We start from the raw sequence: 23,629 nt of genomic DNA on the forward strand, positions 1-23,629 counted from the left end.
CATTTAGTCAGACGTTTAGTTTAATCAGTTCATGTTTGACTTTTACATTATTCAGAATTGTACCTTGTAGTTGCTGTTTTTTTATGTATATTTAGAGATTTTCTGGCTCTCTGAATGATGCAAAGGCATAAAAGAATCATAAGATAAATCAGATATCAACACAGCACGACAATAAAAAGCAGTAACTGGAGTTCCCGTTTGTCTCATTGGTTCATGTAATATTTTTCCCGAAGTTTTCAATCATGAACTTACTTTTTTGTAAATGTCATATGAGTCTTTATTATTATTTTTGTGCCCTCTGCAGTGGTTTTGGCCTTGATAATTATTCCACGAAGGAAACTCACTGGTGAGATTATGTTTGCAGATTTATTCTGTGACTCCCTGGTGGAATAACAAATATTTTTGTTAGGAATGCCTTTTCAATGTTTTCTCCTTTAGGATAACAATTAATAAATAAAAACCTTCTTTATCTTCGAATTTGCTCTACTAAGAAATCCTTCAGTAACATTCTTATGCATTGAATGTATTTGGGTTTTTTGTTTGTTTATTTTCCAATTAATCTTTTCTTTTAGTTTAAATATTTTCTTTTTTTTGTTTACTGAGTTATGCTAATATTCTAAAAGTCTCTCTATATATTAACTGATTAAAGTAATCAGGTAATCAGTTGTTGGAGTAGCTATTAGCTATTTGGAAGGGGAAAAAAGTGGTCAGCCTATGTAAATATATATATATTTTTTACATAAGACAAAATTGGTTTGGTTTGCTCAGTTTCCTTTCATGCATAAATCTTAGCTTTAATGATACATTTCTTTATTTCATATATGATCTGAAAAAGCTGACTATAAAAAATAAGATAAAACACTTTGGGTATCCTTTAGTATTAAGGCAATAATAACGGTGTCATTAAACAGATGTGCATCTAAACAACGAAATATAATAATTGATAAGCATAGATTGAACAAGAATCATCAAAATGCAGTGATACAGACCTATAAAATGCATTAAAAAGTTATTAGAGAAATTGAAAATAAAAACAAAACAAAAGTTTATAACACTAAATTACTTTCAGTAATTCCCTCCAACATTAAAACAGCTCAATAATACAAATCACAGTTTTTTTTTTTTTTTTTTTGTTTTTTTTTCCTTCAGAATATTGTTCAACTGGTTTATTTCCAGTCTCCAACAGCTCCAGGTATAAGCCACCACTTCAGCCAATCGACGCAGCTGTCAGGGTAATTGACAACGAGGCCCCGCCCACCTGTGCACCTGTAATCCAATCCAAAGCCTTATCACAGGTAAAAAAGCGAGAAAAGCCGACAAAACCCGTTCTCTTAGTAGGGGACACCTTGTTTGTTGCTGCGGCCCTCATCCAGCGGTAGCGAAGGAGTTTTCCAGCCCAAAGAAGACGGGTCGGATTTTCAGAACCAACTCGAAAGTCCAGTTCGACCGACCAAGATGTCACAGGAGCATGACAAGTAAGTAGTCCTGACTCTCCACTCCGAGCCTACTCAACTACCATGTTGACACTATTTTCTTCTAAATAGCCACTCTTATTATTTTGAGAGATGTTCACACTATTTTTGCAAATTTGTTCAGTTTTGGGGGATTTTTAAGGATTAATTGCGTCCTGGAGCGCCTCTCCGACCGTTTTAAACCACACCGGCACATTTTAAGCATCTTCGATTAGGAATAACCATAAATGCGTCTGTTTTCATGGGTAAGTTTTCCCATTCGTTTGACTGCCAGGCGTTAAGGTGACTAAAGCGCATATTTTCCCATGGTATGACTGCGCTTATTTCACCTGTCATGTTCAAGCCTGTACAGGTGTACCTCCACCTGTCGTGCGAGCTGTTGGAGAGCGTGTTGGAGATGGGCGTTTTAGTTTGATTTATTAACAGTCTCGATGATGTTTGTTCAAGAATAAGCCTTGCAACTGAAAGTGTCTGCAGGGGTTGGATGGTGCACTGGTCAGCATCTTCTTTTTTTCTTTCTTTTTTTTATTACAAAAAAATGTGTCATTACTTGTTAGTGTGTGTTTGTGTGTTAGAGATAATTTTTCACCTCTGTGTATGAATTTTGAGAGCAGCAAAAACGAGACTTTTTTTTAAAAAAAAGGGAGTGAAACTGTACACCAGTTAGGCGTTGGCCCCAAACAGACAATGTAAGCAAGCAGCGCACTGTCACAAGCTCAGGTGGGTTTTACTACAGAAAACAAATGGTCTGTCAACCCAAGGACTGAAAACATAGAGAAATAAATGCTTCCCTAGTTATAAATGTAAAGATATGCTTCTTTTCTTAATGTTTTTGTAAAACCAAAACAAACAAAAAAAATGCATTTCTTGCTCATTTTTTCCACTTAAAACTAATTACAAAATCTCAAAAAATTAGTGGATCCTATTGAGCAGCTTTAAAGAGCAACACATTCAGCTATTGTATTATTAATTATTACTATGACCATATTGGAGACGAGGGAAAGCTGAGTTTGTTTGATGGTATTTGACATGGAAACTGGGCCTATCAGGCTTTTTTATAACAACTTGGTTGTTCAGGACAATCAGAAGGTTTATCTCTTGGTATCATGCCTAAGTGTTTGTTTTTTTCTCAGGTAAAAATGAAATAAGAAGGAGCGTAAACATCTAGATTTACTGTAAACAGCCAACTTCAGGGGAACGTCGGCCGCCTCTTGCACGTAGCAGCTGAGTCTTATTCCAAAGTTCCCCTTTACTCCGGTTTTAGTGCTCAAATGACATATCTTATATCCAACGAATACCTAAAGAACATCAAATTTAAGGAATCTTCATTTATTTGTAATTAAATTTTCACATTAACATCGTCTACAAAGGAGGAAAGAGCTTTAAGGGACTTGATCTATAACATACAACTTTTAAACGACTTTCAAACCTAAACAGCTTCTTTAATGCTTATCAGAAAACATAACAAACACTTAATGTTTTTCATAACTCATTATTATTTATTGATGTATTATAACTGATACATTATTCTGTAATTAATGAATTAATGAAAGAGATAGATATCTTATTTCAAAAACCCATGATAGTCTATAGTTTAGAGATATTGTGTATAGTGTTTATGGTGTCAAAAAACAGTAAAATAAGCAACAGAAACCGATTAAATACACAATTATAAATAGATAAGGTTTAATTAAAGCAGTTTCCCCCTTCAGATAAAGAATTTTTGAACTTCTAAGAAAACGAAAGCAATAATTTTCCAAGGTGTCCCAAGATTATTGAGACAGGTTATTGGTTAAGCAAAAATCATACAAAAGGTTATTCAATTTTTATTGCTAAATAAACTAAAAATGTTTTTAGAAATAAGAAATACTTTATGAAATAACAGTAAAATGTAAAGATAATATTAAAGAAATGAAAAAGCAGTTTTATTTCCACTCTTGTCGTCGTCCTTTTAAAGACATCGCCCTAAAGATCTCACAAGATGGAAGGGATGGAAAAAAGTTACAGCTGCCAACCGTTTCGACAGAAGTCATTATTATTTTTTTTAGGAACAGGTTCTGTCACAGAAAAACAACAGCAGCAAAGCGCTGTTGAAACGCAGGAATGCAGCAGGTTTAGGTGCGTCACCTTCGAAAGGTCGGTCGGCCAATGACAATCCAAGCAGCAGAGTCGTCCCACTGGACGAGCCTGTATCGCATCTTTCTGTTTTTTCCCAGAGCAAAATCTGCGTTGCGATGGCTGAGATTTGTTGCACAATCGTTGAAAAGCCTGAACAACTAGTCCTGCAGATAAACAACCTACCCACAGTTGATTTGTCATAGTCATAACCTGTTTGTCGGTTTTTACCAAAGCTGAGATTTTTAGTTCCTGGCCTGCTGAGCAAATCATTACATCTACTATTTTAGATATTCAATGGTTTAGTGAGAAGCTTATTATCTAATTAAATGCATGGGAACTATATAGAAAACAAAAACATCATCCCTTTAATAAGTGATCTAACTAAAATGGCCCGTCCTTTTCACAGTAAGCGTGCAGTCTTGGTTCTCCAGAACAAGCAGGGGTATGGAGGCCAACGTCGTCCCTTCACCACAGAGGATGAAGTCTGGAAGTCTTTTCTGGAGAACCCACTGACAGCCGCCACCAAGGCCATGATGAGCATAAACGGAGACGAGGACAGCGCCGCAGCTCTCGGCTTCCTCTACGACTACTATGAGGTGAAAATAATTTACGTTCTTTAATATGCACCGTGAGATAGGTAACTAGGTATTAGGATCTATGACACTATGTAAACGCCTGACCATTTGGAAACATCTGTGAGGGAGAGCTGGAGTTTGTAACTGATCTAGCTGTTCATATAGGCAGCAGGATGACCCGTGTTGTTGGCTGTGATGTGGTCAGACGCTGAGCGGCTGTGTTTACCTTCGTATGCAGGTGCCCAGGGAGAAGAGAACAATACAATCCAAGACAGAGTCGTTGGTCTCTGATGTGGATCCAAGCAAAAGGTGAGCGGCAGACCTCTTCTAATATAACCCCCCCGCTTGCTGCCAGACACACACACACACAACTCTACAGCGGAGACAGAAAACACACATTACACTTTCTCCACGTGTTTGTGTTTTTATAAAAACGTTTTTAGAAAAATCTAATAATGTTTTTGATTAGTCCAACTTTATCAAACATTTATTGTCACAGGATGGAGCTGATCACTTATCCTAAAATTTCCCATTAAGTTTTGCAGCCTTTGGAATCCCTGTTAGTGGGTCTTTTTACTGGTTGGGAATGAATTTTACCCCCTTAGACTAAGATTTATTTTCCATCCATCCATTCTCACCCTCTTATTCACGGTGGCGGTGGGGCTGGTGCCTATCTCCGGCCGTCTATGGGTGAAAGGCGGGGTACACCCTGGACAGGTCGCAAGTCTGCCTCAGGAGATTTATTATCTGAATGCATTATCTCCTTTTCTATTGCTGAACTCTTTGATCCATCAGTTATAGCAAGTCAGTCAGGTCCTGAAATAGCACAGCAGACCCAGATCATCCTACTACCACCACCATGTTTGACTGTTGTTATAACTTTAACATTTTTTGGGGTGGTTTTACTACTTTAGTCTACTTTTGTCTCATCAAACCACAGAACATTTTCTCAGAATAATGGAGATCATCAAGATCAGCAGTAGTTTTGGCCTTGGAACTGACTCACTGAGACCATTACTCTCTTTCTTATTTTTGACTTTGACTGAAACATGTGATGCCTGCAGACCCTGAGATGTTGCTTTGCGTTTTCTTAATACTCTCTTTGGTTGGCCACCACTCCTGGGAAGGGGCACCATAGTTTCCACTGATTCCCTCCAGTCCAAAGAACTAAGAACTTCACAATGATGGATGTTAATGACTTGGTTTGTGTCTGTTATTGAATGTCCTTAGTTCAGGACATGAAGCGTTGCATTTTGGGGTCTTTTAGCCTGCTTTATGTCTTGGTTGGCATCAAGCATGATTGGAGTTTTTGAAACTGAACTAACTTTTCCAAAAATGTGATTAATCACAGTTTACTAAATATTTAACTAGGGGTGGAATACTTTTTGTATTGAAGCAAGTTGATTATTGGTTTTTAACTGATAAACTAAATCACATTTTTTAACCTTATATTTTCTGCTATGAAAAGTTTTCTGACATTCTGAAATGTTAGCATTTGGCATAAAAATCTATTTATTTAAAGAAAACAACTAGATCAAAAACTTTTTAAAAAGTGTAATTAGGCCAGTCCTCAGAAAATACAGCAGCGATCTGTTTCTGCACTGCAGGCACCAGATCCAGGCCCGACACCCCATGGTTCCTTTGCAGGACGGTGTCATGGAGAACAGGATCCAGGTCCTCAAAGCACCAGTCAACATTCTCCAGCTTGCCCAGGACAAGAGGGCTCACTTCCCTTCACCAGGTCTGTCTACACACATTAAGGAAGATGCATAGAGGCATGACGTAAAAAGCCTCCAATTTACTGGATGCTCTTCTTCCAGACACGACCGTCACAGTCTCCATCGCCACAGCACCAAACTACACACCTGTGAAGACAGAGGTGCCCACACACGGCTTCTCCATCACTGTGCCCAACAACTGCAGCGAAACCGAGAGTCATGTTGGCGTCTTCGAGCGCCATCTCGCCCAGAACGTGGTGCAGTGCAGCCCCAGCACCCAGTCCCGCACTCCCCCTGACTCCACCTTCACAGAGGGCTTCAAGGATGGTTCCCAGGAGGTGAGTGTTTCTATCCCCCCTCCTTCCAAATGCTCCTAATGGTTTCCCTGCTGCCACCCTCCCCTTCTTTCCTTCACCTCTTCATTACTTTCTCCCACATCCCTCTCCTCTGTCAGATCTCTCCCATCGAACAATGGGATATTCACCTGATCCCACGGAGCCGGTGGTGGGCTCAGCCTTCCCTGGTTTTTATTTGAACATGCCAAAATAGTGGCCAGTGTGTTATTATGTCATTGTCTCACCAACACAATAAAGTGCTGTACTTTTCTCGTACAATAGCCAGAGTCTTTTCTCCCTCCTCTTTCTCTATTTTAACCCTGAGGGGAATTACCTCAGAAAAGAGGATCCCAACAAACCTTTCCGCGACACGGCGTGGATCAGGGAGTGAGGGGGGCTTTTCATCCAATAAAAAGAAAACAAAATATAGGCAAAAAGAAAGAACAGCAGAAACAAAAGATGGACACCAGAATATTAAACAATGATTATTTACTCAGGTTTTAATCTGATAAATAAAATCTAGTGTGTTTCCTTTGTTTTACTTCTTTCTTTTTTGTGTGTTGCAGATGTTTGCCTTCCCAGGAGATATCCAGTTACGCATGGCCACCATGACACCTGAAGAATACCCTCCGTTTGACACAGTACCAGGGTAAGAAGCAAATAATTATTTTAAGGCCAGTTTATTAACCCATTTTTCTATGAAATAATTATTCTATGCCAATTTGAACCTTTTCAAGTTCTTCTCCAATGACTATAACTTTCTGTTGTTAAAATAGTTCCTGCAGCCTTCATGTAACAATTATCTATAGTAGGAGCAGATGTCACACTGTGTGTGTCTGGTGAAAAGTTTGCTTTTAAACTGAATTTTTCTGTATAGTTAAAATCTCCGTCTATAGAGCTAGCTACCTGAAGTTCACAAATCTATCAAACATGCTTCTCCAAACATAAAATAGATGATTTCTTTGTGTTGAAAATGTGAGACTGGGTTTTGGAAGAAATTTTAAGCAACAGTAATAACGTGCAAAGCAAATTGAGCTTCAGCAGAAACAGTGTTTATCTCATTTAGGAAATATGCTAACGGAGAAAACCTGATGCCGATGATAAGAGCTCGAGTTTGTAGCTCAACAAATTTTCTTGTGCTTAAAGCACTAAATTGCATTCTTACATCCAGCATTAGACAGAATGATAAAGAGGAAATGCGCTACACATGACAGGCATGACATAATTCGAAAATGGTAGGATTTCTTTTATTTTTTTCGACTAGCGATTCAAAGGTCAGGTTGGTCAAGCTTAAAATGGTTTTCTCTCATCTGATAATTTGTCCTTCTCTATTTTCAATGTATTGCTTCACAAAAGCGCACAACTCTCAAGGGAGACTGGTCTTCTGTTCTCGAGAAAAAACATATCCACAAAAACATACCAATAGCTAGAATAGATTTATTTACAGTGTCTGTTAGGGTTCAAGTAAATATTTCTGCATGGATTGTGTGAAACTAAATATTCTAAGTTTTATATACCTAATGCCTTATGTCCTGTTTTCCTTTAGGAGTAACTTTGAGTACTCACTTGAGGCATCCAAATCTCTGCGTCAGAAGACCGGTGATGGGACCATGACGTACCTCAACAAGGGACAGTTTTACCCAATCACACTCAGGGAGGTTGACAACAAGAACATTCAGCAACCCATCACAAAAGTCAGGGTAAGAACGATCAGACATTCTACATGAAGCAAAAAAAAAAAAAACAGCTATTGCTCACTGTCCATGTTGTTTACCAACAAATCGGATTTTATTTGTTCCCTTTTCAGAGTGTAGTGATGGTCGTGTTTGGGGAGGAGAAATGCAGGGATGATCAGCTGAAACACTGGAAGTACTGGCACTCCAGGCAGCACACGGCTAAACAGAGATGTCTCGACATTGGTAAGAGTTTCAACTAAAGATCTTTGGAAAAGTGAGGGACAGAAATGTCAACGGTTTAAGATTCTCTCTGCTAAAGCTCCAACAATGAGATAAGCCTATGTTCTGGTAAAATAGGAACCGAAAACCAGTGTCTGAACCTTTAATTCTTCTAATAAGCTCTATTTATGCAGCTTCTGCATGACAGTAAAAACACAAATTAATTAAACTAAAATTTAAGTTGATTCTTTTTGGTTGTTTGTTTTTTATAACTTTTTAATGATGGTTATGGAAACATTTTTACAGCCTTGTTTTAGGTTGAATTCAGAGATTTTACTCCTTCCTTCCTTCCTTCCTTCCTTCCTTCCTTCCTTCCTTCCTTCCTTCCTTCCTTCCTTCCTTCCTTCCTTCCTTCCTTCCTTCCTTCCTTCCTTCCTTCCTTCCTTCCTTCCTTCCTTCCTTCCTTCCTTTCTTCCTTCAGTATCATTTGTTGTGTCCTTCCTTACATGCATTCATTTTCCTTTATGCTTTTTTCAAACTGTAATAACTTTTTTGTGCCCTTCTTTGCTTCCCAAGTGACTTCCTTTTATTTTTTCTTTCCCTTTTGCATTCCTAATGTTCCCCCTTTCCTTCTATCTTTTCTCCCTTGTGTCCCTTTCTCCTTTCTTGATTATTGCCATCTCTTCTTTTAGCTTTATTATTTTTCTATCCTTTCTTTTTGATCTCCTCTCTCCTTTTTTCTTATTTTTATTTTTATTTTATTTATTATTCTTTACTGTGTTTGTTCCAGATTGAGAACAAAGAGATCAAAGTGATCTTAAGATCTGCTTAATTTCATATTTCAAAACTAACACAAATGTCTGAATTTCATCTTTTTATTTAAAAAAATATGTTAAACCCCTAAATCATGGAGCAGAAAATGTTTCAACTGGACAGAGGAGATAATGACTGATTTACAAACATGCTGAGGATAAAAATAGACACATTAAACTATCCTTCAATTTTATTCTTAGAGGGGTCAATTACATTATCCTATACTTATCATCATCAAAGTGGATTAATTTGAAGCTTAAGCTGAATCTAGTCACTATTTTGCCTCTGCTGCTTGATTAATAATCTTTTTTTTTTTCAGCCGACTACAAGGAGAGCTTCAATACAATCGGAAACATTGAAGAGATTTCCTACAACGCCATTTCTTTCACATGGGACACAAATGAGGAGGCCAAAGTAAGACAGTGAAATTAACACTTAAACACAAAGAAGAAAAAGTGACAATAGATATTTGTTGTAATAAACAAACGTTTATTTAAACCTAAGCCAGTCTTTAGTTTAATGTGCAGATCCTTCTTCCAGTGATCATCACAGATTCCCTAATCTGCTTATAAAAGCAGGCAGAACAGAGAGTCAGAAACGATCGAGCTCCACAGGTTAATAAGCATAGTTTGGACCACAGTGCTGGTCAATAAATTTCTGTTTGACTGATGGGGAAACAGGCAGAAAGAAGGAGCCCTCTTTACATTTCAAACTGTCTCTAACAGTCTAAACAGACAACTTGTCATCTTTTCCTCACAGCTGCATTCAGATGCAAACATAAAGTCACATGAAGGCCCGTTTTTCTGCAAAGTCCAGGATGTTGACTTGAAGTCTGTTTAAAGGATGTTCATCCTTGTTTGTTTTTGTCACTTCATGATGTGTTTAACCTCCCCGCTGTCTTGTTGTTTCAAACACGCTTCAATGAGAGATTAAATTACAGAAGAGGACACGTTTGTTCATCTAAATAGACGTTCCTGTATGCTTGAATCTGCTTAAAGTTCAAGCTGACAGAATGTTTCGTTCCTGCTCACTTTCAGATGATGGTAGGCTAACAGTAAAATTCAGGGTTTAGGCGTTAAGTTTGGGAAAGTTGCGATGAGGTAAGCTGAGACGTGCAGGTGTGTGTTTGTGTGGTTTGCCCTCAGGGTGATAATAAAGCATGATATGGGTATTTGTGGTGTATTTGCAAAGGGCAGCCCCTCGTATGCTTTTTGTCTGAGTGTTTTGTCCTTGTGAGCTCTCCTCCTCTCTGATGTACAACAAAACTTGAACCCAAAAGGAAGTTGGTGGAGCTTTTAAAAAACATGGAAACGCCTGAAGATATGGCAAAATGCTTCTTCGTAGATATTTTTGTTAGCTTAAACTAAAATTCTTCTTTGCGTACCTTTTTTATTTTTGCAGCTTTAAATAAATCACCTGAAAATCATTTCAGATAATCTAAAACTGAAGTGATCTGATATGGTAAACTCTCTGACCGTGTAAGACCCATTTTTTGACAAGGTCTGTTTACACATGAGAACCTGTTCTAAGTAAAAGCATGTGGACAAAATGAGCTTGTCATTTATCTAGTTGACCAGAAGAGGGCAGAATAGAGCGCTAAATGCAGTCTGAGAAGTGGATTTCAGGAAAGTTTGGATCTATTTTTAATTTAAAGTCATTTAAATGAAGGTTTTATGGCATGTCAGGTTTTAACGTTTTGATTAAAGTTTAGAAAGTAAATCTTTAAAAGGGCGACCACCAATTAATAATTTAAAAAAAGCATTTCTATCAAAACAAAAAGCTATTTAATGTTTCTTTAAATGAGTTTACATTTATTGACCATGTCAATAAAAATAAAAGGTAAACAAAAAACTGGAAAAAACTGTACATAATTTAGTATTTTTTATTTTTTTTAAATAATGTATTAATCCTGAAGGACAATTAGATGCTGTACTAATATCAAATTTTTTCAAACGAGTTGTTGTAGCTGTAGCCAGTAAAGATCTCTTGTAACGGCCTGTCCTACAGCGGATCTGGAAAAGCTTGACTAAAGAACTTCTTTCTGTCTTTAGACATCACGTCATCAATGTCTTCTGTTTTTAAAACCTTTCTCCACAGATCTTCATCTCTGTCAACTGTCTGAGCACCGACTTCTCCTCTCAGAAAGGGGTGAAGGGTCTTCCTCTGAACCTACAGATTGACACATACAGCTACAACAACCGCAGCAACAAGCCCATCCACCGCGCCTACTGCCAGATCAAAGTCTTCTGCGACAAAGGAGCCGAGAGGAAGATTCGAGACGAGGAGAGGAAGCAGTCCCGTCGGAAAGGAAAGGTCCCAGACCTCAACCAGGGTCTGAATTGTGAGTCATGTTTTTACATTAAAACTGATTTCCACCTGCTCAGAAATTCATCAAATGCCTTTAAAGTGACTATAGGCATGACTGTTGGTGAAGAAAGTATATTTGTTTTGTTTGTCAACACAAATAGGAGAATCTTTTTTTATTAAAATGGTTTATAAAATCATTTATGTCATTTAAAAGTTAATTATTGTTACAATATTGCTCATTAAAACCCACATTTCAATTTCTTTTCCAATTAGAGTATTACATTATACCATTAAAAGATAATTTCTTACACACAAATGACATGTTGTAGCCTGCAGAATGATGCAGTTGTGGAGAGATTTAGAAAGCGAGCTGCCACCAGAAGAATCCTGGACAGAGTCTGCAACTTTCACTTTTCTTTTTTTAAGAACCCCTTCTAAACCAGAGACATCAGTGTCATCTTAGGAAAAGGGGAGGGTCCAAATCTCCCCTCTGGATAAAGGGAGGTATTGCTCATTATTTGGAAACCATGGTCCCAGAATATGTTTTTGAAGTTGGTGAAAGTTTTTGGAGCTGTGTCCATTGCTTCTGTTGGTATAACGATACCGATACCACCATTTTAGTGCGGTATCAGGGCCCTGCCTGATAGTGGTATCGGTATTGGTGCAACACTTGTTCTGAGTTTGAGACCCACTCCCAGAGACTGCCACACTGGCTCTCTGAGCAAAGACCCTTAACCCCACACTGCTCCCTCGGCGGCCACCGGATACAGCCCACTGCTCCCCAAGGGGATGGGTTAAATGCAGAGGTAAATTTCTCCAATGTGAGATCAATAAAGTTTAATTATTTATTAGACTTAGACAAGTTTTGTTGTTTTTTTATAGACAGAGTGTATACAAAACTAATTTTTACAACTTTTTCAGACAGTAAATGAACATTTTTCCATAAAGTGCAGCAGTGATCAAATGTAAACAGTGTGGGAGAAAAAAAACGCATTGATATTATTATTATTATTATTATTATTATTATTATAAAAGATGACAAATAACATCTGATACCATCTGAATACCATCTTTATTAAAGAATGGGTTTTACACCTTGGTGGTAAAACAGTTAAATTAGCTTTACGTCAGGATGCATTGATACAATAATTCATGCATGTCATTCATATAATAAAATATACTTTTTAGCATGTCTACATTGTATGTTTTATTTTATTTGTTTTGATGCTTTCACTATTGGTAATTTTCCTTCCACTTAATTTATTATTGATATGCTTGGATCCAGCGTCCTGAGCAGACAGCTCTTTAACAAATGACTATTTATTTTTCATTTTACTGAGCACTTATTAATCATTGACCAATAACTCTCAGACAACTTCAAGTAAAAAATGTTTCAGTGTTTACATCATATTTTATTTTATATATTATTTTTTGTATTGGTCTGATGTAATATTTTAATTTTTATAGATAAAGAAAATTTTTGATTTGTACTATTTGTTAGCAGCAATTAAGTGAAATGAAAGGAGTAAATGCTTGAGGCAAATCTGATTCAAATTTATTTTTAAATGTAAGTTTACCATCTGCTGACATTTTATTCGATAACTACATATTTATTTGTAACTGAATTAATTGAAATGGATCCATATGGGTTTTCTGTATTTTATATTTTACTACATTTTTTTAATTAACAAGAATTATGTTGAATTTAAAAAAAAATAGTTTACAGCTGCCTTGTAAGCTGACCACAGCGGCCAGCAGGTGGTGCTGTAGGTTTGCAAGCTTATTAAAACTTCAATCAGTAGAGCAATGTAGTATGAAAGCAGTAAAATATGACATTATAATATAAATACCACACCATAATAAAGATTGAAATAAAAAAATTAAAAATGGATTTCCTAAGAAGACACTTTACAGACCTTCGGTGCCAATTTTATTACTTATGTTTCTAAAAAAATTACCAGTTTTTGGCATATTACTGCTAAAATTAAAAGCATTGTTCTGACTTTTAATGGAGAAAATCTTTTGCCTTTTCCTTTCAGTTCCTGATGTAAAAGTGCCCCTCCTTCAGAAAAGAAATGATGTGACCATCTTCAAGACCATGGGAGACCTTGAGACCCAACCTGTCCTGTTCATTCCCGACATCCACTTCTCCACCTTCCAGCGCCACGTGAGTGCCCCATCTATACTCCTGTTTCAATCAACGCTAAAAGAACCCGCCTTTTTATGTTATTGCCGAACATAAGCACGATTCTGGTGGTCCATAAACAGTTTGTTTTTCCGCCTCCATCCGTCCCATCTGCCAGCTGGGTCGAGGTGACCTGCCTGCACACTTCTTGGCAGGAACGCAGAGTTCTGCTTTCCAGCTCTGATAGGAGGCCTACACGATAATGGCAGAGTTTCAGACTGCTTATTCACAAGATGAATCATTTACCGGTGACTCAAAAAAAAAAAAAAATCTGAAGTGAAGCATAAAGTTCCCGTTCAAGCGTCTTAAAACTGTGAGTTCATACGCTCGTGGCAAAGAGAACAAACACTCTTAAAGGCGAAGGGAGCAGTGTAGCTCTCTTATTGATTTGCAAACACTGCATGTTGGAACATGTTATCCAGTAAAAAGGAACAAAAGCCTGATGTTCAGTTCTGAGAAGCTGTGGGCATGATTGAGGGTTTTATCAGCTTTTAACAAGGTGCAACAGCACGACTCTTCTGCGTGCATGGACTCTGAGCTTTGCTTCCAGTTGGCTGAATGAACTCTTCATGCAGCACGTACAGCATGATACAAAAAATGGGCTTGGATGTGAGAAGACACACCTGACCTGCAGTTTTGCTTTTCTTGCGATGCTTGAAGAGCAGCAGATTTCTAATAGCTTTTTTCTCTCAACTTAACTTATTACCCATTTTGACCACAAGCCGCACAGTGGTGCAGTTGATAAGAGTGTTGTATTGCAACAGAAGGGTTCTGGTATTAAATCTAGACCTGAGCTCCACATGTTCTGCCCATGTATGCATTGTCTCTCTTTCTGGGTACTCCTACTCTTACTACTTTTACTACTTTTTGCTTAGAAAACATTAGAATAACAAGGTTCACTTAAATTACTTACTTTTAAGAAAGTTAACCTTGTTCCAAATCACTTTTTTTCTTTACCTTTGTTGTCTTCACTTCATATTAATGACATGAGAAGTGTTAGTTTGTTTGGTTTGTTTCTGATCATCATGAGGGAGAACTTAACAGACATTGACCAAACATTGAGTCCGATAAGAGGAGTTCACTGTCTTTACTCCCAGAATAGAAATTTCTTATCAGCAGTGCCATCGATCGATACAGAGAGAGAGAGAAGGAGACTCACATTATTCATCTCTTATCCTGCAGGTTTCTGTGAACAAAAAGATTACCTTTTACCATTTTTTTGCTTTTTTTCACACATTTTATAAGATGGAAATGGTGGTTAACAATATCAGACATGGCCGCCTTTTTGTAGCTGTCATGCTACGACAACAGAAATCTATGCTTTTTATTGCCATCTCATGTGATCGACCACTAAGTGAAGCAGGTGGAAAATGGTGTCTGGTTTTACAAATCTTTCCCATTAAAAAGTAGGTGTTTGTGGTGTGCATCGGCATCCTTCCACTGAGGGAAATTTTGTAGTAAGTTTCAATGGAGTCCCAGCTGCAGGTCTTTTTTTGGTGTGTCTCCATCACCTTTGTAAAATTGGCAGTCAGTTCAGATTCACAGTATCTTTGAAAATCAAACACTTTTTATATATATATATTTTTTTTTATTTTGAATAAGTGCTCTGTTAGCTGAGTACTACTTGTACAGCCTGAAATTGTCCCGGTATCATTGTGAGGATCTTGGCCCAATCCAGTCCCAGCAGCTTTTCTATCTTTGCTGCTGATGGTGATAAAGAGTAAATTGGTAAACACAGGATTCCGGTGTTTGCTTTTCCCTTTGACCAAAGTGACTGATTTAGCTGCATCCATGAAGACTTACAACAATGGTGTTTGCACAACTAAAAGCACATATAAAACGATCATTATGAAAGGCATTTTAGTCACAATTTTTAATAATTGCATGTTTCTTTGCTTCTTTCTCCAGACTTTCCCTGCAGAGGAGGGAGAGGATGGGTAGGTTTCCCTTTTTTTAAACTTGATTTAGCGTTGAACTCTGGCCTTTTTTGAACCTTTACCCAGTAAAACTAGTGCAGTAATGAGTTTTCTGTTTCTTGGAAAGGCTTGTAGGTTTCATATTACTCTGGTGCTTTTGTTGTATGTTTTTTTGAACTGTTTCTTTTATCCTTTAATCAGAGCTGTGTTGACTTTTTATTTCTATTTACCAATGCAGTTCTGGCATGAGGAGATTACCTTTTAGCGACGATGAGTTTGGGTCACCGCCGAACAAGATGGCACGAGTGGACGAGCCTAAGAAAGGTATAAATGTCTGTTTTCCTGTGATTTCTAACAGCGATGTTTTTCTCAGGCGCTGGATGGTGAAACTGTTTGCACACGTAAAACTGTGTGTGCCTTTGCTCTCTCTACTCCTCTCCAACACACATGTACTCTCTGGGACATGTGTTTGTTCCAGATCTATTAAAGCACACACACATGCACAGACACAACCACTGGCCTGAGACCTTCAGTGACCCAACAAATATCCCCGATCACTGGGTGAACACACACCAGGAAGCAAGCTGATGCCCTTTACCCTACATCCCACAGCAGAGCACTCAGCAGCTCATAATGAGCATGCAGAGATTTATTAGACTCTGGGTGAATGTAGATTTTAAAACTAGATGTCTTTTAGTCTGTATTTTCAGTAACAAATGGGTATTATTATAAGAGTTCGGTTTTAAATTTGACCAAAGAGCTTCTAAAATAATACACTTGGTTCTGAATGAAAGGGAGATTCCTCCTGAAATGGGGGTCAAAAATTATTGAGGAGGTCTAAGGAGAAAACATCCTGTCAGACGCTTTCATGAGAAATCAAGGAGTTCGAATAACGGAAATTAACTTAAAAAGAAGTTTTCAAACAAACAGATTTCACAAAAAATAATAACAAATATGAATTTATTCCTTCAGATTATGATGTGCATTCATCTTCAGAGGTTTTTTTTTACATCACATTTTTTTCCAAAAAAGTTAAAAAACAAACCACTGGAGTTTGTTTTCCCAGTTTGAAGTTTCGCTTCCCATCCAGAAAGCTTTTTCAGTTCCAAATATATTCAAACTTGGAAAAACAAAGTTCTGTGTTTTGTTTTTTTTTTTTACCTTTTTAACTTTTTTGGAATGACTATGACCTGGATGACAGAATCTTCGCCAGCATAATTTCACGTTTTATTAAATGAAAATAAAGTTTGATATTTTTCCCTGCCTTATTTTATTAATATTGATTTTGTTTTCTCCTTTTCTACGTCACAGTCTTGCTTTACGTTCGTAAGGAATCAGACGAGGTGTTCGATGCCCTCATGCTGAAGAATCCCACGCTGCAGGGCCTGGTGGAAGCTGTAAGTTCTTCTCAGTGTGTCTGACATGCTCTGGACTTCATGTTCCTGTTTCATGTTACTGATGTAAAGTGTAAACAGAATAGCCAGAGGCCCAGCTCGACTCTCACGTACATCTGAGCTATCGCAACAGCGAGCTGAAAAGATGACGATGGTTAGAGAGAAGGAGTTTAAAGCCAAGAAAGAGAGGAGCAGTTGCTAGTTGGGAGGAGGAGCCAAAGAAATGTTGAAACAAAGTCTGCAAGGCAGTGATGTCATTTTAAATGTTATCAGTGTTAAAGGGGTCATGTGCAGAAAGTATGTAAAGTATTTGACTATGAAGGGTCCTCTGACAGGGTTAGCACAAAGGCTTCTTGTTAAAAAATTGCTTGTTTTAGTTTTTCTGCATTCATAAGGTCTAAAAACTACAAATCCCTGCACATTTAAAGCCAAATGTCCATCCAAGACCCCACAGATTCAGAGTTTAAAGGGCCAGACTTAAAGAGGTCAAAGAAAGGTGTGGATTTAAATTGGGAAGTATGTTTGAATAGAGCTCTAACATAGTTTCTCCTCAACTAGATTTCAGAGAAGTATGAGCTGCCTCTGGAGAAGATTGAAAAAGTCTACAAGAAGTGCAAGAAAGGGTAAGTGAATCCTTTGTAATTTCACTCAAACACTCATTTATATTTCATAATACTTTGCAAAAACTATCTTAAAATACGCAAAAAAATAAATCTTAAAATAAGTGTATTTAGCCTTAATTTGAGTAGGTAAATAATAGTATCTGGAATAGATGGAATAGATATTATGTATTTGAAATAAGAGACTGCCATTGTTATTCCTTATTTTAAATTTGAATTGTCTTATTCTTTTAGCAAAGTGCCTAAATTCAAGACAAAATGCACTTATTTAAAGAAAAAAATACTTTCATAGATTCATATTTTTTTGCAGTGCTACTCATTTGCACAAACATGAAGTGATTCATTTGCTGCTCTGTTTACACAGCAACAAAACTGAAATGCTTCCACCTAGAAATCCAATTTTCTTTTCTTTTTCCCATTTACTTGTTTTTTAGGATTTTGGTCAACATGGATGACAACATCATCAAGCACTACTCCAATGAGGACACCTTTCAGATCACCATGGAGGAGCATGGTGGCGTGTACAAGCTAACTCTGACAGAGATCTGATTCCGACACAGAGATGGAAGATGTCTGTAGCCGTCAGGTTTACACTCCTGGCTTTGCAGGGTATATGGACTTAATCTGAAACATTAATAAAGTCCTTGTATAAGAAAAAGTCCTCAATTGGTACATCAAAGCAGGAGCATTTAAAGTATGACAATGATGGTTTAAAAAACATAAGTTATACTCGTCATTTGTTGAAAAAGTTTTATGTGCATAAAAAATATAACAATAAAGTATATATGTGCATTTGTATCTTATGAGAAGATGAGCTGCAGCTTGCATATGAGTGCCTAATTTTATTCGCAGAACAGTTTTGAAGCTGCTATACCTCAAGCTATGCAAGCAGCATCAAGTTTTTTTATTAAGAGCTTTTAAATTTGATTATAAAAAATATAAACATATTTCCTTTCCCTCCTTAAAGTCATAGCACTGATGACTGCAACCTGCAAAGTTGAAAACATCACATATAAGAATGTGTATTATTACTAAACAGTATGGCAGTATTTCTAATGTCATCAGTTCTTAGATTGCTGGAAATTTATTTTTTTAGGGTAGGATAATGTTTTCAAAGACGTTTTCATTAGATTAGTTTAAATAAGAGGATTTTTGTTAAGTATTACATAGTTTGTATTGATAAAAATGCAGAAAGTCCGTCTTCCTATATGTTTTGAAGTCTAGAAGTCGGTTGATATCTGGTATCGCCCTAGCATTCTTTACGGGCTTTCCTAACAGTGCAATAAAAATCAGGCTCAGGCAAATTCATATAAGAATAATCCTCTATTGCCATAAGATACATGCTGAAATTTGTCTTTTTTTAATGGAAATATTGTAAATAATGTTTGGAAAAGGATTTGTTTAACCTCTTTTTTATATCTCAGTACTTATTGTGTATATATTTATTAAGAAAAAGGGTGTGGGTTCTTCATATATAACAGATTTTTCTAAAGCTTCTTTAATTATTGATGAACTTTTTGTATGACTTTACACCAGTACTCCATGTCAGGGTGTGACAGCGTCAAATAAAAGCTCAGCACTGGCCTTCACTTGTAAACTCTGAGTCTCATTCACTCTGATTATGTTTTTTTGTTTTACAAAAATGCAAAATATAGTTAAATGAAAATGTCCGTAACAGCAGCTGTTGGATTCAACTTGTTACTCATAAAAAAAATTGTGAAGAACCTGTGGTGAAAAATTCTAAAAAAGCATCAGATCATTTCAGTCTTCAGCATGAAATGACATAAACAATATTGCAGAAGTGATAAATTGCTGAACGGTCATCTTTCAGCGTTAGCATTCATTAGAACCACCATTAGCTCAGGAATAGGTGAGACGCTACTGACTGCACCGTCCCATAGGCTAAATGACACAGCAATTTAACAGAAACTTACTAAAGCGTGGAAAAACTACTGCGGTATTGAGCAATAATATTTGGCTTTGAGATGTTACCGTAGCACATATAGAATGAAACTGTTGCTTTAGAAAACTGAAAACATTTTGCAGGATGCACTGAGAAGTCCAAGTTTTTGTGACATGAAGAGGTAAACCCTCCATAAGCTAAACCCAGGGTGCAAAAAGTGAAACCTTATGTTAATAATTGACAAAGTAGCATACTCAGAAATTTTAAGAGACAGTTATTGTTCTCTTTGATTGTCTACAGGAATGGTATTAAAGCTTAGACCTTAATTAAACTTCTTTACATGCTGAAAACATCTCTACAACCTGTTTCCCCTGAGCTATTATCCAACAAACGTAACGACTATGGCAGAAAAACCAAAGAGGAAAATCTGTAAAAATACTATATCACCTCTAACAGATACTTTTATCTTAAACGTTGGTGACAGTTAATCATGGGTAACTCCAAATTTAGCTGTGATCAAGCATGTTTTTAGAGATTATTTCAATGTCATTAGTCAGATTCAGGTCAGATTAGTGTCAGAATGTTAAAATTAAGAAAGCTCTTAATAAGAACTTATCTGACAGCATGAAGTAGGTTTTTTTTTTTTAAATCTGGTCAAGAAAGACATGCTGTGATAAAAACAAATTTCAGAACAGAAACAAAGCCAGAATCTTTTAGTCTTGTGTTGCAAAGAAGTTCTCAGGCTTTTGGACTCCAATAAACCACAATGAGAACTGTTGTCCATAAATGGAGAAAACATGGAATAGTGGTGAACTTCTCAGGGGTGGCCAGATTAGAAAAATCCCCTCATAATACAATGATGACTCATCCAGGAGGTCACAATACAACTCAGAACTGTATTTGAACAGCTACAGACCCCCTTGTCTCCTTTAGGGTTGGTGTTCAACATTCAACAATAGAAATAAAGGCTCCATCAGGGACTAGAGGTTAGAAACAGGAAAGACTACAAATGGAACAAAACATTTGTTTGATATTTTCAAGCAAGATAAACATATTCAGTAAACTTACCCAACAGCAGGAAAATTTTTCTAAGCTACGTGTCTGGTCACATCTGGGGTTAATTTATTTCTTCAGGACCATTGTAGCTGACTTTAATTGATGGGTCTATAAATTGTTCTCTCCATTTAAAAAAGTAAATACTGTCAGTTAAATTGTGTTTTATGAGAAAAATGAACACAACATCAAGTCCACTTCTGAATGACTCTAAGTAGAGTTTGCCCTAGTCAAAGTGAGAACAAAATATGAAGCAAAAGCAGGTGACAGGGGCAGAATGTGGAGAAAACAGGTTTGGTAAGGGACCACAGATAAGGGATCCAGATGTGAATAGTGAGAAATCAGGAATGTTCAATACTAAAGCCGGTTAGGAACAACACAAATGAATCAGAAGAGCTAAGCCAGAAGAGGAACAGCTGGGGCAGAGTAAAGGCATAGAAGTTTAAAGCTACAGTGTGTAATTTTCAGCAACATCTAACGTCCAGACTGCAGATCGCAGCAACATGAACATCTCCCCCCCACCGCTTCTCCCCCCCAACAGTACGGCGAGCGTTACGGGACAAAATGTCTTCCACGACGTCTGCATCACCTACCTTCTCAAGTGAAGAAGTTTGTTTACATAGATAATTTTACAGATAGTATTTCATTAGTCTGTGTAGGGTATAGATTTCATGTAGACTTAAACAACTTGCCGTAGTTACTTTCGAGCATAATGGGCGATCTCGCAATCGCTAGTTTGTTGGCCCTGCGCTGCCGTAGCGCAAAGATGTCTGCCTCCATGGCTGCGAGACCCGCTCCTATGTAATTATAAATAACGAATTCTAAGGCAACGCAAATATTAAGGTTAAGAGGCTGAGCTCGTAGATGATGATAAATAACATAGTTATGTATAATATATTACATTTCTGACTGTATATCCCTGTAATTATTACACACTGTAGCTTTAAGGAGAGTAACTAATTAACCAAAATAGAGCTAAACACTATTTGCCTTGATATGGTTTACCAAAACTTTAAAAAAACATATAATTGAGGCCTCAAAAATAGTTATTTAAGGCACGTAGAAACCGAAAAATTGATGGCAAAGTTATTTCAAAATTGCTGTTTACCAATACATGTTATTTATATATATAAAATTGGGGAAAAAAAATCTTACTTTTTCTTTTTTTATTCAAAATAGATTGAAAAAAAAATTCTGGCAACTCTTTTTAATCCAATCAAAATGATAACAATTTATTTATTTAGAAGATAGTAGGAATATCCTTTATTGTATGTGCGGGTTTACCAGCAGCAAAGTGACGAACAGATGACAGCATAAAATTAGAGACAATTGTATATTGTGTAAGAAACAAAAAAGGTAAGAAATTGTACAAGAGCGAATTTACAAGATGAGAACAATACTGTACAGTTACAAATATCATACTCAGATTAGATGGAATGTGCAACTGAGTAATATATTGGAAGTTCATAAAAAATGCTGCCTCAAGGCATTTCACAAAAAGGAAAATCGGGTTTATAACACACCAAACTAAAAGCCTAAGATCGGTGCTGCATCAGTCACAGCAGATTATAACATCCTGAATAACTGAGCGTTATTGTGTGGTACTGGGATTGATTCTGGATACCATGCACACGCTCTCCTCTAGCAATGACTTTATTACCTCTATCTAGCCTACCATCAATGCTTATAGACCTGAAAAGAAAATACTTAGGCATGGGGGGAAACATGCAAAGTATCTGTTACTTCTCTTACATTTGTTTGATAATTATATCAGTCAAAGATTAATTTTACTTGCAACCAACCAACATACTTCATTCTGAAATCTGATTTGAATTTCCAACACCCAGGTATTACATACAGCCATAAACCTAAACACCAACACTGTGAATGCTTTAGAGTTGACCTTTTACCTACAAAACCTGCTTTGTCAGTATCACTTTAGTATCTCATTGCAAACCCACATGTCAGGCCAAAACAACTTCTTATTCAAGTGCCATCTAGAGGTTTACATTTCTTTAGACGTATGTAACCTCTACAGTTATTAGCACAAATCAAGGTTAGACAGAATGCTTGCGAGGACGTGGTAACATCCTTTTAAATATTTGTATTTAAATTATTTAATGAAAGTAAATAAAAATTAAGTCCTAAAGCTTTACTCGAAACTAATTAGCTTAGCATAGGGTATGATGCTAGACACTGTCCAGTGGGCCTCAGTCCTGGTTGACTCAGTCAGGGTTTCTGTAATTGACAAAGGCTTTTCTTACTTGTATTCAGCTCCCAAGTTTTGAACCCAAACTGCTTCATTCAGGTCTGATTGTTCAAAAGCTCACTTTTAAGTAGCATGGTGCTTACAAATTAAGATTTCTCTGTACCATGGGCTTAACCTACAATTTGTATAGTAATCATTTACATACAGTATACATATTGTAATTGGTACAACAAGAAAGTATAATTTGGAGTACCTCAGTTAATATTTTCTCCTTGAGCCAATTACAATATTTACATGTAAATGATTACGGTACAAATTGTAGATTAAGCCCATGCTATTTTTTTGTGTATCAACAAATGCCGTAACAGTTTTAAATGTCACATTAAAGAGAGTACTGTCATAATCTTGCTGCTGATGACTGGTTTAATTACTAATTTCATTCACCTGCCTAGCTCCTCCCAGTTTCTCATTACTGCTCATCTGATCCACCTGCTCAAGCTTCTGTTTAACCAGCCCTCTAACCAGCCATAAATACCAGATTATTCTCAATCCTGTGGTGAGAGTTTCTCTAGTGTAATTTAGTGTTACTGTTTGGTTGATCCTGACCCTTTGGATCTCTGAACCTGCCTATCCCCATTTTGATCTGTGTGCTTGACCTGTCTTCTGACTCCTGCTGGATTCTGCCTGTTAACTGAACTTGGAACTGATTCCTGACCCCATTCTGGATTTACCTTTGGAACCTCTTTGGACTTCTGATTTCAACCCTGAGCATGTCCTTGACACTGGCTTTGGCTTCGCCCTCTGTATTATCTTGCCTTCCTTCATCTGGTTGGATCTGTCCTCTTCCAGTTCTGCTGTCTTTGTCATGATCTTGGCGCTGATGGTTTGGTTTTTTCCTTTGCTTCTTGCTCCCCTGTCTAATTGGTTCTGCGGCAGATTATCGCCGATCATTTCCACCTGGTCCCTCTACTATTTAGGTTGTGTGTTTGCCTTCCTTCAGCGACAGGTTATTCGAGTGTTTTTGTGAGACGTTTCCTAGCTTTCTTCAAGTTGTCTGTTTCCCTGATTATGACCAGTTTTCTGCCCTGTCTTTTGACTTCTGCCTTGGATTTCCCT

General features: G+C 37.1%; 1 protein-coding gene across 2 annotated transcripts; it reads left to right on the forward strand.

Moving 5' to 3' along the window:
- The first annotated feature begins 1,315 nt into the window (after positions 1 to 1,315).
- Positions 1,316 to 18,945, forward strand: grhl1 (grainyhead-like transcription factor 1). 2 transcript variants are annotated; one of them, XM_038286221.1, is made up of 16 exons: positions 1,316 to 1,475; positions 3,997 to 4,186; positions 4,404 to 4,474; positions 5,773 to 5,906; positions 5,986 to 6,221; positions 6,785 to 6,867; positions 7,765 to 7,918; positions 8,026 to 8,137; positions 9,246 to 9,340; positions 11,024 to 11,267; positions 13,273 to 13,400; positions 15,327 to 15,355; positions 15,573 to 15,658; positions 16,646 to 16,731; positions 17,287 to 17,351; positions 17,783 to 17,897. In XM_038286221.1, exons 1-16 carry the CDS (start codon positions 1,456 to 1,458, stop codon positions 17,895 to 17,897), a joined length of 1,848 nt encoding a protein of 615 aa, XP_038142149.1. In that variant the 5' UTR covers positions 1,316 to 1,455. The 2 variants fall into 2 exon arrangements, with proteins under 2 accessions (XP_038142149.1, XP_038142150.1); XM_038286222.1 differs by lacking the exon at positions 1,316 to 1,475 and adding an exon at positions 1,487 to 1,717 and having other exon boundaries at positions 17,783 to 18,945.
- Positions 18,946 to 23,629: the final 4,684 nt, after the last annotated feature.

This window comes from Cyprinodon tularosa, unplaced genomic scaffold, assembly GCF_016077235.1.
Source record: "Cyprinodon tularosa strain WSP-4 unplaced genomic scaffold, ASM1607723v1 ctg222, whole genome shotgun sequence".
Classification (NCBI taxonomy): domain Eukaryota; kingdom Metazoa; phylum Chordata; class Actinopteri; order Cyprinodontiformes; family Cyprinodontidae; genus Cyprinodon; species Cyprinodon tularosa.